General features: G+C 41.8%; 1 protein-coding gene across 15 annotated transcripts in view; it reads left to right on the top strand.

Annotated features, from left to right (window-relative positions):
- The window catches only part of atp2b2 (ATPase plasma membrane Ca2+ transporting 2), a 115,901-nt gene extending 111,906 nt beyond the window's left edge, over positions 1-3,995 (top strand). For 13 of the 15 annotated variants that reach the window (XM_086199752.1, XM_086199748.1, XM_086199747.1 and 10 more), the window contains one exon: positions 2,331-3,995. In XM_086199752.1, coding sequence (XP_086055878.1) covers positions 2,331-2,642 — 312 coding nt within the window. In that variant the 3' untranslated portion in view covers positions 2,643-3,995. The remainder of the gene's footprint in view (positions 1-2,330) is intronic. The other 2 variants (XM_086199751.1, XM_086199749.1) reach the window with 2 other exon arrangements.
- Positions 3,996-17,109: the final 13,114 nt, after the last annotated feature.

Below are 17,109 nucleotides of genomic sequence, written 5' to 3'. Positions count from 1 at the left end.
CACTCCATCAGTGTTACTTGTCAGACATCCTGTCACATGCGTTCATCCAGGCAATCCTATTATTTTTATTTTTGTTCGTGTTATTTCCCTATACCCTCTACCATAACAGTAGTAGTTGAAAATACAATGAAAGTTTATCTAGACTGTGGACATGCAGTACAAGCTAAAAGGATGCAGAACATAGGAGGTTTTTTTTTTGTTGCACGCAGGCGTGGGTAGAGTTGCTGAAAACTGTAGATTAGTATAAATACTCAGTTAAAAATAAAATAAATTATTGCTTGACTACAAAGTATTTGGTGAACAACTTGAGAGGCAACTAATTGAAGGCATATCATTTTCAAAAGCATTAATGTATGCAAAACAAGTGTAAGTGTGTACAGTACATGTATAGATGTCCCTGCCTCCATCACCACCAGCCACACATCAGGTGTAAAGTTCCTCCACTCACATGAATCTGTCTTGAATCAGACGACTCATTTAGGCTAATTAGGAGATGGACAAAAGCATCTGCAGTCGATATCAGTCATGTCCACGTGAAGAAGGGAAGAAGTTCCTTTTTTTCATCTGCATAATTCTACTTTTCTGTCCCTTCATCTCTCTACACCAGTGAGCATTATTTGCCCATTTAGACCAAGACCCTAACATTGTATATCACCTGAGTTTTTATGATAAAGTTTATAGGAATTTCAAACTTCTGCAAAATCATTTATTTTTCCACCTCTGAAGCAGATAAAAAGGTTAAATGAAAACCAAAAAGAAAGACGAAGGAAAAAAAAAAGAAACTTCGACCATTGTCCTCTGTAAAACGACTTACCTTTCCTTTACTGTTCATCAAATATTATTTTTATTCAAATCAATAAACATCACCTAACATGATGTGGACATTGCATCAGGTCTCAAAGGGAGAAGCATGCAAGTGTTGCCTCAGGTCTTAAAGGTAGAACAAGTCATGTTGCATCAAATCTTAAAAGGCTGGATAAAAGAAACCGCTTGTACATCGACAACAGGGCCGATAGCAGAGAGTAGTTTGGATGTACTGTATATACTTGGTTTGTACTGTGAGACTGCATATGTGAGCCAAATAAGGATAGAATGTTGCCAAAATGATTTGAGCATTCGCTTAAATCCTTGAAAATATAAATATGAACACTATAATAGCAAAATAATACATGATACCTCATTGCTAACATCAAACATGTATTTTAGGCTTCTCATCCACGCACAGGGGTTTAATTAAACAGTGCCCCTCTGTAAATTAAGAACAGAAACTAAACTATATCATCAAGGTTTATGTATTTTTTGTGCCTGTACTTGAGTGTTTACTTAGATGTGCATGGAGTTGAGACTGTCAGACCTGATAATAATACTCTTATTTTCATGACATGAGTCACCTCCATATTTCGTGTCAGGTGTGTGTGTGTGTGTGTGTGTGTGTGTGTGCGTGTGTGCGTGCGTGCGTGCGTGCGTGCGTGCGTGCGTGCGTGCGTGTGTGTGTGTGTGAGTGAGAGAGAGAGAGAGAGAGCGTGCTGGTGTTCACTCCTCCACCTTTGTCCTGTTGTCTTGTTGCATGTAGTTTACGTCCCGTTGTCATCCTATCTTAACCTGCTGTGTTTGCTCATTTTTTTACATGTTATTTTATTCTTCGCGTTGACATCACAGTGCTTGTGTTGAACCAGCCTCATGCAAACTTGTTTGGGACCATGCTGTATTCACCCTGTGCTATATGTGTGTGTCCCACTCAGAGTCTGTGTGGATATTGACAGAGCTTGCTCTGGCACCTTTGGACGTTTTTTAGATCACCTGATTGGATCCCTCAGATCTAACCTCCTTCCTTCTTACTGACCTGGTCCACCAGATTTCTTCAAACTTGCATGTGATATTCTCCTTTAATTTTGTTCTGTGAGCATTCCATTTATTAACGTGGCTTGTTTCTAGGTATACAGCACATTGGACTAAAGCGTATACTTACAACGAGCATTTGTCTTGCTTTGTTTTTCTTGAAATGTATGATTTCTTTTGTGTTTTTTATGATTGTGTTCTTCACAGTTTTCCTTAGTGCACGCACAAATTGAGTGACTTGTGAACTGTAGTCATCTTGTGAAAGCAGAACAAAGACTGCAGTTGCCTTGTCTCTTGCTGCTCCTTTGCCTCTTTTATTAATCCCTCCCCACCCAAAATGAAAGGTTCCCTCCTTCTCCCATGTCCCCTCTTTCTTCCACTTTCCTCTTTCCTCTCATCCCAAGGGTCCTTCCAACCCTACCATTTCTTCTCTGGAATCACATTTCTCATCATGTTTCCTCTCTGTCTTCCTTTATTTTTATTTACAACAGATCCGCGTTGTGAATGCATTCCGTAGCTCCCTCTATGAAGGCCTGGAAAAACCAGACTCCAGAACCTCCATCCATAACTTCATGACGCAACCCGAGTTTAGGATAGAAGACTCTACACCCAACATCCCCCTCATCGATGACATGGACGATGACTCTGCTCGGAGGAGGAGGAAGTACTCCAGCCAGCCTTCGTCCCCTAACAAGAATAACAACGCCATTGACAGTGGCATCAACCTCACCATCGACACCAGTAAATCAGCCGCTTCCTCCAGCCCCGCCAGCCCTCTGCACAGCTTGGAGACCAGCCTCTAACCCTCTTCAGCCCCAAACCTCTGATCTTTTCCCTGTGGTCTCAAGACCTTTAACTGTAACCTTGTCAACCCTCCTTATTCCACCAAGTTCAGCGCAAGTCCCATCCTCCAGCCCCCTCTCAGACCAGGTCCTGTTGCAACCCCCTCCCCCCTTCCCTCCCCCCCTGCTCTTAAAGCTCTTTGCTCCTTCAAAATGAAGAAAATCTAAAGTAATACAACAAGGTGAACAGAAAAAACAAACTTGACATACAATCAAAAAAGCGCAACAAAGCCACAAAACCTACACAGCCATCCTGCTTTTTTGCGGTTGTATGTGAACAGTGGAAGCGGCGGTGGTGTGTAAGACCATAATGCGTGTTAGCATGACTGCACATATGTATGAACTGTGTCTTTTAGCGGCACCAGGAGGAGGAGGACGATGAGGAGGGAGACACTGCTGAGGAGTAAAAAAAAACGGCAAAGACAGGACAGACTTAAAAACTCCCCTTACACTCCCTCTCCTCAACAATAACTGTCAGTACTGATAATAGTTTAAATTAAATTGAAAAACATTGTTATTATTCTGATTATTATTGTTATTATTATTGTTGCTCCTGCATGAATGTACATTGCCCAAGTTTCAGTTAAAAAGGGTTTTTAATTTTATTGGAATTCTTCTGTTGTGACGGGTGAGGCCTTGCAGGTGACTTTAACAGACCCGCAGTTACCGACCTGCAAGTTGCCTCTGTGTGGCGTGAACATGTTCCCGACTGTAAACGTCAACTCATCCATAAAAGGAGAAACATGTACCGAGGTGGTAGGGCTCAACTTGCACAGTAGTTTTGCACCTGTCAAGAAAAAGAGGAACGCAAAATAATAATGATGATGATAGCATTTATGGGATATATTCTATAAATATGAATACATTTAAATATATTTAGAGAGAGTTTATCTTTGTGTGTCGGCATGTTGCCTTGTTCCTGCTTCAATGGCTCAAAATACTTTTGACTTATTTATGTCTTAAAGAGAATGTAATTTGTTTACAACCTCGTAGAGATACTTCCTGGTTTCTAGAAGAAGGGAGGCAAAGCTGGAGCTCCGATGTATCTAGATGGATCCGAGCTATGTTGGTGTGTCAATACTGAAAAAAAAAAAACGTGCTGGAATTTGCTTGCTATCTTGTCAAATATTGTAGATATTTTTAGAGGATTAACAAACAGAAAGAAACCAAAATATAATGGGATACGTAGTAAATGTGGAATCTTAGTATTATGCTTGATGATTGTTGGGATCAAGTTGGAGTGGCTTGCCTTTGGGTTTCTAAACAGAGGCCTCCTTTTTGTGACAGAGGGGGGATATTTAATTCTTTTTTCCACTACTTCTTCAATCTCTCTCTCTCTATCTCTCTCTCTCTCTCCTTTTAAATAGTGTTTTTTTTCTTTTCAGTGCCTCAGCACTGGCCTGGAGTCAGGGCTCGAGTCAAAAGGCTGATATCAGGACCTTCACAGTGAACTGTTCCAGATAAACCTGCTCGTTCTATGGACTTGATGTTTTGAAAATATTTGTGACCATCAAAAAGGCTGCAATCGAGTCATATTAGAACTTTACTTCTATATTTGGCATATCTTTACCGTACAGAAATCACCTTTCTTTTGTTTCTTTGTTGTTTTTCTTTTTGTTTGTTTTAAAATTTTGGATATATTGTGTTGTTCGATTATTTTATTTTATTTTTTTTTAATTTCTTTTTGGTTTCCTCTGGCAGAGAGACACGCCGCCCCACAAAGCTGTTGGCATTTTTAACATCTTTAAAAAAGAAAAAGAAAAAAAAAAGGAAAAACAGAAAACTGAAAGAAAAAAAAACCACAAAAATGGAATGTTGCTTTGGCTCTTTTTCTATATATAAAAAAAGATTATCCTTTTCTGCACTATTTGGTTATGAATGAAAACTTCTGTGGTGTAAATCTAGATGTGCTTTTGTGTGTTTAACCAAGCTTGTCTTCCTGCCGTCACAGAATATACAGTACTCTAGCATCTCAACTGTACTCACTAGTTGTAAACTATTTATTGTGCTTTGACCAATCAGACATTACCAGAGAGAATACAGAAGTCACATGTACCCAGTCTTATTGCACTCAGAGGGACAAGGCCAATTAACTAGCCTGTACTATTGTTATTTCTAATCCTAATCTAAGTCATTGGAAAGCATGACGTGATAGACTCATTATGCAACTTGAAAAAATTGACAATTTTTTCTACTTTAAAGAGGAAAAAAAAATCCTATACACTCCTATAGTACAATCATTTATCTGAGCAGTTCTATCTCATTCTTTTTATCCTCCTCCTCTGTCATTTTCCAGTTGATCTGTCCATCTGGAGAGGGTGCACAAGCTTTACCAGTCAGCTCAGGCGTGTTGAAAAAGTAACAAGGACCATTTGATGAAATCTGTCCTATTTAAGTTGGAAAAAAAACAAAAACAGTCTGGATTCTTATATTGTGTTTAGAAGCTGTTGATTTTTTTCCTTTCCAATGTTTTACTTAAATTAACAATTTATTTATTTGTCTGTAAAAAAAAAAGTAAAACAATAAACAAAAAAATGTTATGAAACCAACTTTAGCATTTTCAATTACAACAACAACAACAACAACAACAACAGGAACATCCAGGAGGACATTCAGCTTTTAGAGGATGTTTAAAATAATCTTTGTAAATACGGCGAAGATTCCACTGAGGACAGAAGCTGGTGTGAAAACAGGAACTACGTCTCCCATCATGCACTGCAACAAGTCATACTGCCGAAGCAGCTGTTGGGCTGTATGTAATCAATCCCTGCTCCTGTCAGAAACACTTCAAAACACATGATTACATCCCAGTGATAATGTGGCAACAGCCGGTAATTATGTCAAACGACGGCAGCGCCGATGATGATGATGATGATGATGATGATGATGATATCGATGATATCGATGATACTTCTTGCAATATACTCTCACCTGCCTCGATGTACTGTATTTAGCAGCATGCAGTTTGTGGAACCAAGAAAAAGAGAAATGCCAACAGATAACATTTTGGCATACTTAGCCATTTATGGGTAAGTGATTTAAGTGTTCATCTTGTTTTTATGATATTTTTTTTATCTATACAATAATTGTAAATAAAGAACTCAATGTCTTTGTTCATTTAATACTATGCAAAAAGTCATGCTTTTTTGATTGTTACCCACCCTTAATCCTAGAGTGTGTTGCTGGAATGTTTGTGGTCTCAAAAAGTCAGTTAAAAAAAAAAACAAACAAAAAACAAATGTGATGTAAACTATTTTATAGCTTGAGGAAAAAGTTTCATGGTGATGAAAATTCTATTCTGAGGAGGATGATGATGATGGTGTTGACGGAGATGATGATGATGATGATGATGATGATGATGATGATGAACTGTGACTCTTGCTGCTTGACTGTCCCATTTACCACACTCCTGACAGGAGCGCAAGTGAAAAACATAATAAAAACATAAAAATGAAAAATCACTCAATAAATCTCCCAGAGCAGCATGACCCCGCATGGTGTGTCCTGGCCCCATGTGACCTGTCCTCTCCTGAGTCCTTGTTCCTCTCTTCTCACTGTCACACTTGGATTGTTTTCTCTTTTTCATCTGTGTTTCATTCGGATGCCGTCAGAGAGCGTCGGTGAAATCCTGCTCCCTGGATGTCACATTAAAACACTGGTTCCTGTTTACCAGTGCAATTTTTACAGTTCTTATTCTTAAAGGCTGCGGTCGGGATTATTTTCCATTTTGAAGTCAGTAAGAAAACTCTAGCTTCAGTCTTAAAGACGTCTTTTAATAGCAGAGGAGTAAAACTCAAAGTTCATTTTGTCTTGTGAAAATATTTTGAGTGGAAAAACTTTGACAGGTCACCAGTTCATCACTGGGCCAACACATAGAGACAGACAACCATTCACACTCACAGTCACACCTACAGCCAATTTAGAGTATCAATCAGCCTCGTCCCCTCTTGATGTCTTTGGACTGTGGGAGGAAGCTGGAGTACCAGAGAGAACCCACACAGGAACAGGGAGAACATGCAGACTCACACAGAAAGACCCCGTGCTGGAGCGAGGACTTGAAGCTGGAAACTTCTTGCTGTGAGGGGACAGTGCTGACCACTGCACCACCGTGCCGCCCCATGTAAAGCTATCAAATATTGAAATATATGATTAAGAGACCAGGTGGACAAAGATTAGAAAAAGAATGAGAATTTATTTTTCAATGATTCTTGTTGTATTGTTTAGTTTTTTGGTTGGTGTTTGGAACCAGTGATTGTGGTGAAGGTGTTCAGTCTTCACTCCTAAAATACTGAGATGTGACATTTTCATGGGCTTCAGCTGAGTAAAACGCCATCAGCGACATAACTGTGCAAACGCCTGCAGCAAGCCAGAGTGGGTTTGAAGAGGAGTGATCCCATCCAGTTCAGATCTGGAGGTTTGTGTGTGTGTGTGTTTGTGTGTGTTGGGGGGGTCTTGAGAATAGCATAGCACTGACTTAATCTTCTTTCCATTTAATTCAAAATGTGACTCTGCCTCCCAGTGTCAGTTTGACTTGAGACTCGCTCAAGCACATGAATAAATGTGCTGAGAAGTTGTGTCTTTGTGTGTGCATGTGTGTGTGTGTGTGTGTGTGTGTGTTTGTATCTATATATAAACTGATATTTTTAATATTTACATGCTTGACAGCTTTTTTTCGCTCCTCCTGGAGAAAGGAGCAGTCAGTTACTGCAGTGGAGATTTAATGAGTGAATGTGTGTGTGTGTGTGCGTGTGTGTGTGTGCGTGTGTGTGACAAATGAGATTTGTTGTTGGATACGTGACAAAGAAGCAGTTCTATTTAAATGGTTAAATCCACTGGAGGGCAGTGTTTCACCAGAGAAAACATGATTATTGTCCATGTGACTTTTTTATCCAGTGACATTCAAAGACATGGGGGGGGGGGGCAGGTGCTTAAGCAGTAGAAAAGGCGTTTCACTCTATTTATGAAAAATTAAATTACGCCTTAGAAGTATTTTTGAAGAGTACCTTTATCATCCTGCTTCATAAGTGTGTGCAGATGTGCATGTATTGCATTTGTGTGAGAACGTAGCAGTGAACGTGTGCAGCCATTCCTTTTCAGAACAATGCTGCACCTGACCTCTGTCCTCTGACATCTGCACTGGCGGAGAATTTCAGGATGATTTGAAGACTCGAGGCTGACAGGAGCAGGGTCTGTTAGCATGCTAACGCTTCACACGTCCACAGGAACTTGAACACACAAACCACAAAGTTTTGGTGGTCAAAGGTCAAGGTCACTGAAACGGGCAAACAAAGGCAAACCAACGGTGATTCTTGTTGTACACGATGTTGCCGATTGAACAGTTTGGACACCAATCAGGTGGGCTGTTCCAACACTGAGTGGGCCAGTCGGTTTTTTTGTTTTTTCACTACGACTAATTACCTTTGAATTCCTTCTGAGATTCATCCATGATCAACAGTCCAGAATGAAAACCTGATCCCAGTAAAGAAAAGGACGTATCCCCCACTTTCAACTTTTTGATAACTGATCAGGTTTCAGCCATGCAGAACATTAGCAATCGTTCCTTCCACTTCTTTTTTCACCCCATATGTCCACCTCGGAGGAAACATTTGAACATCTAAATTCAGTCAGAATCCTGACTTTTCTGCACCAGTCACAGGAGAGCATCACGGGTCATGACCCAGCTGGCTCTTACTGGGAGGACCTGTCAGTATGCTAATGGTTAGCAGGCATGTCAAAGAGAATGTTGGTGTTTTCTAAAGGGTGTCAGGAGGTTTACTTCTTCCTTTGTAAACTACCCGGCAACGAAAATGTTGTGTTCATTGCGTCCACGGTGTTGAGAGGTGCCCTCGGTGGGTGCTAAATGCTGAAATAATTGTCGTCTGTCTTGGTGAGGACGCCTATGGCGTGTAAATGAGTGAACGCACTTACATGCTTGTACTGTGTAACTGCAGGCTGATGGATAATGTGACAAATTTTATGTTGTTCCTTCATATCTGAATTGTTAAATTAAAGGGTTAGAAGTGTTATGACTTTCGCTGACAGAACTGCTGACAGACTCTTTAATTTATGCTAGCACTTCTTTCAGCCTCATAAATCACTTTTACCGTGTTTTTAAAAATCATTCTTTGGGTGATCCTTGACTTTTTAAACCTGCTATATTAATAAACATGGATACTGTCAAAACCACTGAGTGTGAGGGAATAACCAGACAATGCTGCTACGGATGGAAGTAGCTATGTTAGCATTAACTCTGCGTTATCCTTAGCATTAGCACGACAGGGAGTATAATAGCATCAGCATGCGTAGCTGCGCCTGCTGCGGTGGCACAGCCTGTGCATATAGAGTGGGCTCCCACAGCTCTGAAGATTAGTGCCCAGGAGCATTCAAGTCCATGTGTGAAGGCCGATTTCCAGGAAGAATAGCCCTTTATTGGGCCCCAAGTTGAATCCTGCTGCTCCCTTTAGCCCAATAGAAGGCTGCCGTAACTGACAGTCCTTTACAATCAGCCAACACTGGTGGAGGTTCGGGGGCTCTTATTCTTTTTTTCCACTCTTTTCCCCCAAAAGGATTGATTTTGAAATTACTCTTTCTCTACAGAGTGTGTGCAGAGGCTGGTATGTTTGTGTGCACAAACACGCTCAAACACACACACACACACACACACACACACACACACACACACACACACACACACACACATGCAGGCCTGACCCTTGGATTTTGGTGGCCCTAAACACTCCCAGCACAACTATCAACACCCCCCCCCCCCCCCCCCACACACACACACACACACACACACACACACACACACAGAGGGGTGGACTAGTGACTAAACAACAAATGTCTTGCTCCAGAATCCTGGGATGTGGATGGATGGTCATCAATATATAAAGCTGTGGTACTATTGATACTGGTGATGCCTGCAGCCCTGTCATTTGAGAACAGTTATATCTATGTTTATTCTGGAGGAATATGGGAAATACTGTACATATGTCCCTGTATACAAATGTACCAAATGTAAAAAAAATTGCAGTGTCCAAAGTATCCAAAATGTCTTTATGTGAGCTACTAAATCCAGCCTGACATGTATAGCTGGCACGGAACATTTTGAAGCGACTCAGTCATTGAATGTGATACAGATTCCAATGTTTGAAAAAGAACATTTGTTACAAGTAAAACTAATCTTGGGCGGCACGGTGGTGCAGTGGTCAGCACTGTCGCCTCACAGCAAGAAGGTTCTGGGTTTGAGTCCTGGCTCCAGCACAGGATCTTTCTGTGTGGAGTCTCCATGTTCTCCCTGTTCCTGTGTGGGTTCTCTCTGGTACTCCAGCTTCCTCCCACAGTCCAAAGACATCAAGAGGGGACGAGGCTGATTGATACTCTAAATTGACTGTAGGTGAATGGTTTTCTGTCTCTATGTGTTGGCCCTTTGATGGACTGGTGACCTGTCCAGGGTGAACCCCGCCTCTCACCTGAAAGCTGCTGGGATAGGCTCCGGCCCCCCCGTGACCCTGAACAGGATAAGCGGTAGAAAATGTATGGATGGATGGAAACTAATCTTTATAAATGATAATAAATGACATAGTCCTAGTAGCCAGTATAAATGAATTATATATTTTTATTTTCTTGCCATTTGAACATGCTAAAATTATTTTCAATTCAATTTGTTTGAACCAAATCACGACTTAGAAGTAGCAAGAAAACGTGGATAGGAAGCCAACAAGCAAAGCTAGCGCTTTCAGGAGGTGCGTACCTGTGAACGTGGTCCTACTGGCAACGTGGGCATTTTTGAATGACAGCAGTGCAGTACCAGAAGAAACACTTATGCAACTGCTTTAAAGTTTGTCGAGTTTGAGCAAAAACACATTGATCGGTTCAAAACTGAGAACTAGCGTTACTTGTACCGTCAAATTTTTATTTTTTAAGCTTTTGGTGTTACATAGTAATTAACATTGTTTTACCATGAAGGACAACTGAAGATGAGCTCAATTGTTGCCTACAATTAAAGCAAACCTTTATATTCATTCTACCTCATGTCACATGCTATGGCATAGCTGTGTGCACCGAAATACAAGAGAGCACAGAGGAGTGATCAGTACCTTCCGCAACTCTTGAATTCAGAAGATTTTAGAGTTTCTGAAGACAGGAAAGTGTCCAGTATTTCACTAGAAAAAAAGAGACAGAAACCAAAGGACAGTCAGATGAAATAAATCCAATCTTGTTAGACAGCTGTGAGAGTCAAATTCCTCCCCTGAAATAGGTTGTCTGAGAACACACCCACCCACACACATGCGCACACAAACTCACATCGACACACACACACACACACACTCACACACATGCATGCACACACAGGTTGATGCTCTCTTTCTGTCTTTCACCCCCACAGACTGTATCACTCTCAGTTCTCTCCTGACAGCAGATGGACATGTCTGTGATTGCCATCCCACCTCTAAACTCCCCCAGGTAGAGCCGCCCCGCTCCCTCACTGGCTGCGTCCATACCGAGATGTCAGGCAGTAAAATAACCAATTCACAGGAAGAAGTGAGTGTATCATCCTCGGGTAAGGATGGTTTCATCTGTAAGTGAGGACGACCAGAGGAGCAGCAGGTGAATGATGAAAGAGACCATCGAGCATTATTTTCATATCTGCACTTCGTCTTAATTCTGCTTCTAATGTTTAGGGACAGGAATCAACAACTGGTTCCAATAGAAATTCATGTCAAATTGTCCATCTCATCAGCATCTCTTGCTCCTGAGCTCCTTTTATTAATATTAGATTGTTTTCTGGTAGTTTTGTGTCACAAAATGCTGTCAACCCTTGTCTATGATGCGGAAGAAGGTGTCATGTGTTGACACCATGTTGGCAAAAACGGTGGCTTCATTTCACTCAAGAAGAATGAGTGATTAGCCATAATGTCTGTATAATTATATATAGTATATGCAATCAGGTCGTGAAACATATGAAATGATCAGAAATGATATTGAACAATGAGGCACCACACTACTTTTGATAAACCCTGAAGGAGTTGTTCTTCACTGGCTGTGTGAAGATGTTGCTGGTAGGACTGTTTTTACAGGTACACGACTTGTGCATGTCACTGCTAGCGTCTAAATTATTATTTTAATTATGATCTTTTTATGTACTCGGTGTACCTTCCTAGAGAGCAACACGTGACTCCAGGAAGGAAGCTATGTTGACATTGTGATTGACATCTGCTAATAATTTATCCTCCAAACATCAAAAATGGATTTTTCAGACGACAGCTCCTGAACCTGTTCATCCCATCTCTGAGAATTAGATCACATCATCGATATAAATGTTATCATAACATACTCACATTTTTTAAAAAGGTATTGATCGGAGATCCAGAATATGATTACGATTCTCTCAAACAGCAATATGATCAAAATGTATTTACAGCATGTTCAGCAAGTTAGTCTTCATGCATCCATTCATAAAATATGCAGCTAAGAAACAAACACATGCTGGCAACCACATGACATCCTTGGCAGAGGCAACAAGTTGGTTTATTGTGATGTAGAAGCGAAGAAACAACTCAGGACGCTGTGTTACTGTGTACTTATTTACTTTACTGAAGTACTGGCTGTTATCAGTCTCTGATAGTATTAATATTCAGACTACAAATATCAGCCTTCTGGGCTCTACTGGCATGTGCCTGAGGATGTTGCTGGCAGCTCTCACTCACTACTGGGTGGCCTGCTCTCTAGCTCCCCTCTTGCCAAGCACAGAAAGCTATTGGACTCTCCAAGGAAAGCAGTAAGGTGGGTAGCAAGCTGGCTAGGTCAGTGTATGTGTGTGCGTGCCCACACTTAAGCTGGTGATTAAACGGTCACATTCTCATTGCTCTAAACTATATTTGATAGCGTCCTGCTATTGTTCTGACAGTAAATATTACTGGTTGTTGGACAGCAGACTGATTGTCTCATGGGGGATAAAAGAACTGCTGAATAGATGCAGTGGATTGGCTGCAGAGAGTTTGTTGAACCTGAGTTTGGGATCTGTTGCACCAGGCTCTTTGTCTTGCATTTTCCCCTAGCTTCTTTTCTCTTCCCTTTCCCTCGCTGTTCCTTTTTGTTGATGGTGAAAATTGTCCATCAGTCCGCTCTAAAGCTTTCCCAGTGAAGTGACCCGTGCTGAAATGTTCTGGGGGCGTCTGGTTGAATTGCTCAAACAAATTGCCGTTGATATGAAGATGTGGGGTGGTGTCGCCATTGAGTTGGAGGCTTATACACTTGGCGAAGCGTTAGCACTGCGGGGCGATGAATGGAAGATCTGGCTGAAGTTATGACGTTCAGTTTGAGTGGTGGTTGGCCACATGTCAAACATCCGTGCGTTATATTCACAGAATGATATTATGAGCGCACTGTCCCATTATTTGATCATTTGAGCTGCACTTAAATTTCCATATCAATGAGAGGTCATTTTAAAATGTCTTATCGTACATGTTTAGGAGAATTTATTTACACCTAAATTAGGTTTTATACAATGTAGCTCACAGAATTCAGTCGGTGAAATTATTGTGTTGCGGATGATTAACTTCGTGCCATGCACTGTGCTTCAGGCAGGAGAAATGGGAAAAGAAGCTAAAATGGAGGATGAAGGGAACCCGGCCATCAGACTTGTGCCTGGTGAAGAAATGCAAAGAACCCGTCCAGCTTGCCCAACTGCCATCACTGCTTCCTTGGACTCAGAGTGGCGTCAAAGTATCCACTCAATGCTGCAGCTCCTCCGCATGCAAGCAAGCCCAGAACTGACAGACGGGCTGCAGCGTGGGTGCTAGCTGGCAGCAACAGCACTGGGGCAGGCCTGGTAGCTGGACCGGCAGCTGGGACACAGACAGACACCGCTGGACCTCTTCATCCTCACTTCCTGACTGCTTGGCAGTCGGTGTCATGCACTCAGATTAACCATCCAGTGCAGGAGGCAAGGGTGAAAAGTATGACTACACATGCAAACAAGGGATGAGCCACCCTGCATCATGTCTTATAGGCTCAATTGCAAATTAGAGATTTGGCTCCAGTTTTTTTCTTGACATTTGTCAAACAATGCAATACAAATGACCTGATGTCCTATCAGAGTGTTTGGAGGCTGTAGTTTCAAAGAAAGCAGCACTTAAACCGGTAACAGCAACATCCCTTGACAAGATTAGAAATATTGCTTCAAATCATGAACTGCTCATCCTATATTTTAGAAATGAACAATTATCAATATGCTAAATAACACTGAGGATGGTGCGTACACAATTCTTGGCAAAAATCCAGAATAGAAATGTGCAGAAAAAGGTCATATTTTCTGTTTTCCACTGCTTTCAAAAGATGTTTTCGTAGTCGCCACCCAATCATGAACACAAAAACTGCTCCACAGTGAACAAATATGAACACCACAAGTGCTGTTCATTTTAGTCTGCACAGTTTGAGCACACCAACATATTTTCCTGAGAGAATTTAGAGACAAATTGAACAGTATGCACAAACCTAAGAAGAAAAAACACGGTTATGTAACATCACGTGAGAAGAGGGCAAAAGAGATGAAGAGACGCCGCTTCACCCACTCTCCTCCTTTAACTGGCATCTTTTCCACTGATTACTTCCTATCCTTCCTATCACCTTTGCCTCAAACATATTACTGTCCTTTTCTTCAGTCCACTTATCTGTTTCTTTGCTCGCTCACTCACAGAGCAACTTGTAGTGGACTGCAGCCTGGTTTCTTAGCAACAAGTCTTTCTACAGTGATCCTAACTGGACAGCAAAGTGACTCTAGCAAGTGAGGGAACAACTATGGGAGGGATGGACAATCGCTCACCCTGCAGTCAGTGGGCCACAGGATGGGCCTCATTCACGAATCACGAATCCTGTGGTCCTTGTGACGGGGAAGCATGTGTCAGCAGACAGTCCAGGGCCTTGTGCACACTCAGATGCCGCACAACAGAAATCAAATGACAGCGAAGCAGACGTCCATCCATCCATCCATTTTCTACGACTTATGTTAAGGGTTGCGGGGGGGCTGGAGCCTATCCCAACAGCCTTCAGGCAAGAGGCGGGGTTCACCCTGGACGGGTCACCAGTCCATCACAGGGCCAACACATAGAGACAGACAACCATTCACCTACAGTCACACCTACGGTCAATTTAGAGTATCAATCAGCCTCGTCCCCTCTTGATGTCTTTGGACTGTGGGAGGAAGCTGGAGTACCACAGAGAACCCACACAGGAACAGAAAGAACATGCAGACACCTCACAGAAAGATCCTGTGTCTGAGCCGGGACTCAAACCCAGAACCTTCTTGCTGTGAGGCAACAGTGCTAACCACTGCACCACCGTGCCACCCAGGGAAGCAAATGTAGGAAATTATTCAGGAACTGCTCTGTTGGGGTACATCTGCATGAATGAAGAGTAAATGAGCTGTCAGTATTAATGCCGTCTTGAGTGGATTTGACATAACAGAAAATGTATGAGCTGCTTTTATTCAGTTGATGTTGTTTACAGCGAAAGATACAAGATGAAACTACAGGAAAGTAGTTAAATCTCAAACAGAAGCCCCCAGATTGCAGTAAAGATTGATTTCAACGTTTGCTGTGAATCTGTACAGCCTGCAAAATATTCATTTATCAACTGATCGTGGTCCCACTCACCATCAGGCACAGAAGAGAGGAGCTGACCACTGGTGGGAAGAGTCTTGCCAGTTATCAGGTTGGTCCAGCCAGTCAGGATGATTACTAGACAGACTGAATAATTCATGTGAACTGAAATGTGAGTGATGTCACGGTCCCATCTGGACTTGTTTTGATTTTTGTGCTCTTCAGTTTCTGTTTGTTTGTCAGTTCCTCTTTTATTTTGAAAATCCCTTTGTTTGCCATTCTTCCTACCTGTCTGTCTCCCCTCCTTTTTTGGATGACTCACCTGTGTCTCCTTAGGTAATCAGTCCTCCTCATCCACAGCCCTGCTCCTGGTATCTCTCATCCAATCAGCTCCTTCCCCTCAGGTTCTCCTGCCTCTTTACTCTTGTGTCATTAGAGGAGTTTGTATTATAGTTGGTTTTCTGTGTCAGTCATTGCTGGATCGTCTCTTGTGTTTTGCCTTTCTGTGCTTCATGTGTGTATTTTTCAGTGTTTCCGGTCCTTCTACAGCATTGGTCTGTTTATTTTGTGTTTTGCTTTAATAAACATTAAGTTCATCAGTTTGCACCTGCCTCCTCACATCCCTACAAAGGTAGGCCAACGATACATAGTAGAGTCAATGTTGAACTAACTCTGTGGGTTTGTACACTCCAAATTCTTGTGTAAACCAAAGTTCTTATACCAGCCACCTATAGTTAGTAAATGAGTCCTACTGATGTGTAACCACCAGATGCTCTCTTGAAATACAGACGTCATCCAGACGCATCAACACCGGGGAATCGCTGGCGCTGCAGCACAGGAAAAGTCATATTTCAATGTCATATTTCTTCCCAGACATCCAATAACCAAGTAAGCAGGTATCGGGAGGACCAGGCTCTGCGTGGGCCTTGCACCTGCGAGTTTTACCCTGATCAGGACAGTCTGATAATGTTGTACAGGGCAACATAAATAAAGGGCTTGACTCTGCCTGAGAAGCACACACAACGTTTGCCAGCCACTTTGGGTGGCCATACTTTTTATGCAGGGCACTTCCTTTAAGCTTCTAATGACGAGTGACCCTTGCGTGAAGGGATTCTTAGAGACTAGGTCAGGCTTTTAGAGTCAGGGGAGTTCCTAGTGCACCGAGTGTATCACGCATGGAAACCAGGCAATCAACTTGTGTATGAACAAACACTGTAAACTCCCCTTTTTAAGCCCTTAAGGAAACAACTGTTTATGAAACAGCATGGGTTATTAAGACTTTATGACAGGCTGATCATTCATCATTGGCTGGTGGCAGCTACAATCCAATGTTTTTCTATAAAGCATCTATTGGTATGCTGGGGTGCAGAGTGACTCCTGGAGGGGACAAAGGCGTGTGAGTTGGTATGCTGAGAGCAAAGCTCAAAGAGCAACTGCTCCACAAAGGCAACAAGACTTTTGACATCAATTCATAAATCAAATAGGGTCACTTAAATTAGTTTGTGTGTTACAGTGTTTGTTTTGTATAAAAGCTTTTAAATAGGATCTCTGTTAGATGTTAAAGCAGAATAAATTGCAGCTGTTGTGACTTCAGGGTTATAATATGGTTTTGATATCAATATCAAAGAGGTACAAAAAAAAAAAAAACCCACCAAGCAGACACCGAGAGCCTCCATCATGAGTTGCCATGTGAAGATTCTTTCACATTTCCTTTGAAATCAGCCAAGAAATGATCTCAAATGCATCTTCAGCATGTGTGGTTACAGTTCATCAGCTATTGTGCATGCTAACACAATAAGCTAATACAATTGGAGCTGTGTATTTTG

Source organism: Aulostomus chinensis, chromosome 3 (genome assembly GCF_037954235.1).
Source record: "Aulostomus chinensis isolate RoL2024-O1b breed Wild chromosome 3, RoL_Achi_v1.0, whole genome shotgun sequence".
Classification (NCBI taxonomy): domain Eukaryota; kingdom Metazoa; phylum Chordata; class Actinopteri; order Syngnathiformes; family Aulostomidae; genus Aulostomus; species Aulostomus chinensis.
Note: the sequence above shows the minus strand (reverse complement) of the source record. Positions and strands in the feature narration are given on the sequence as shown.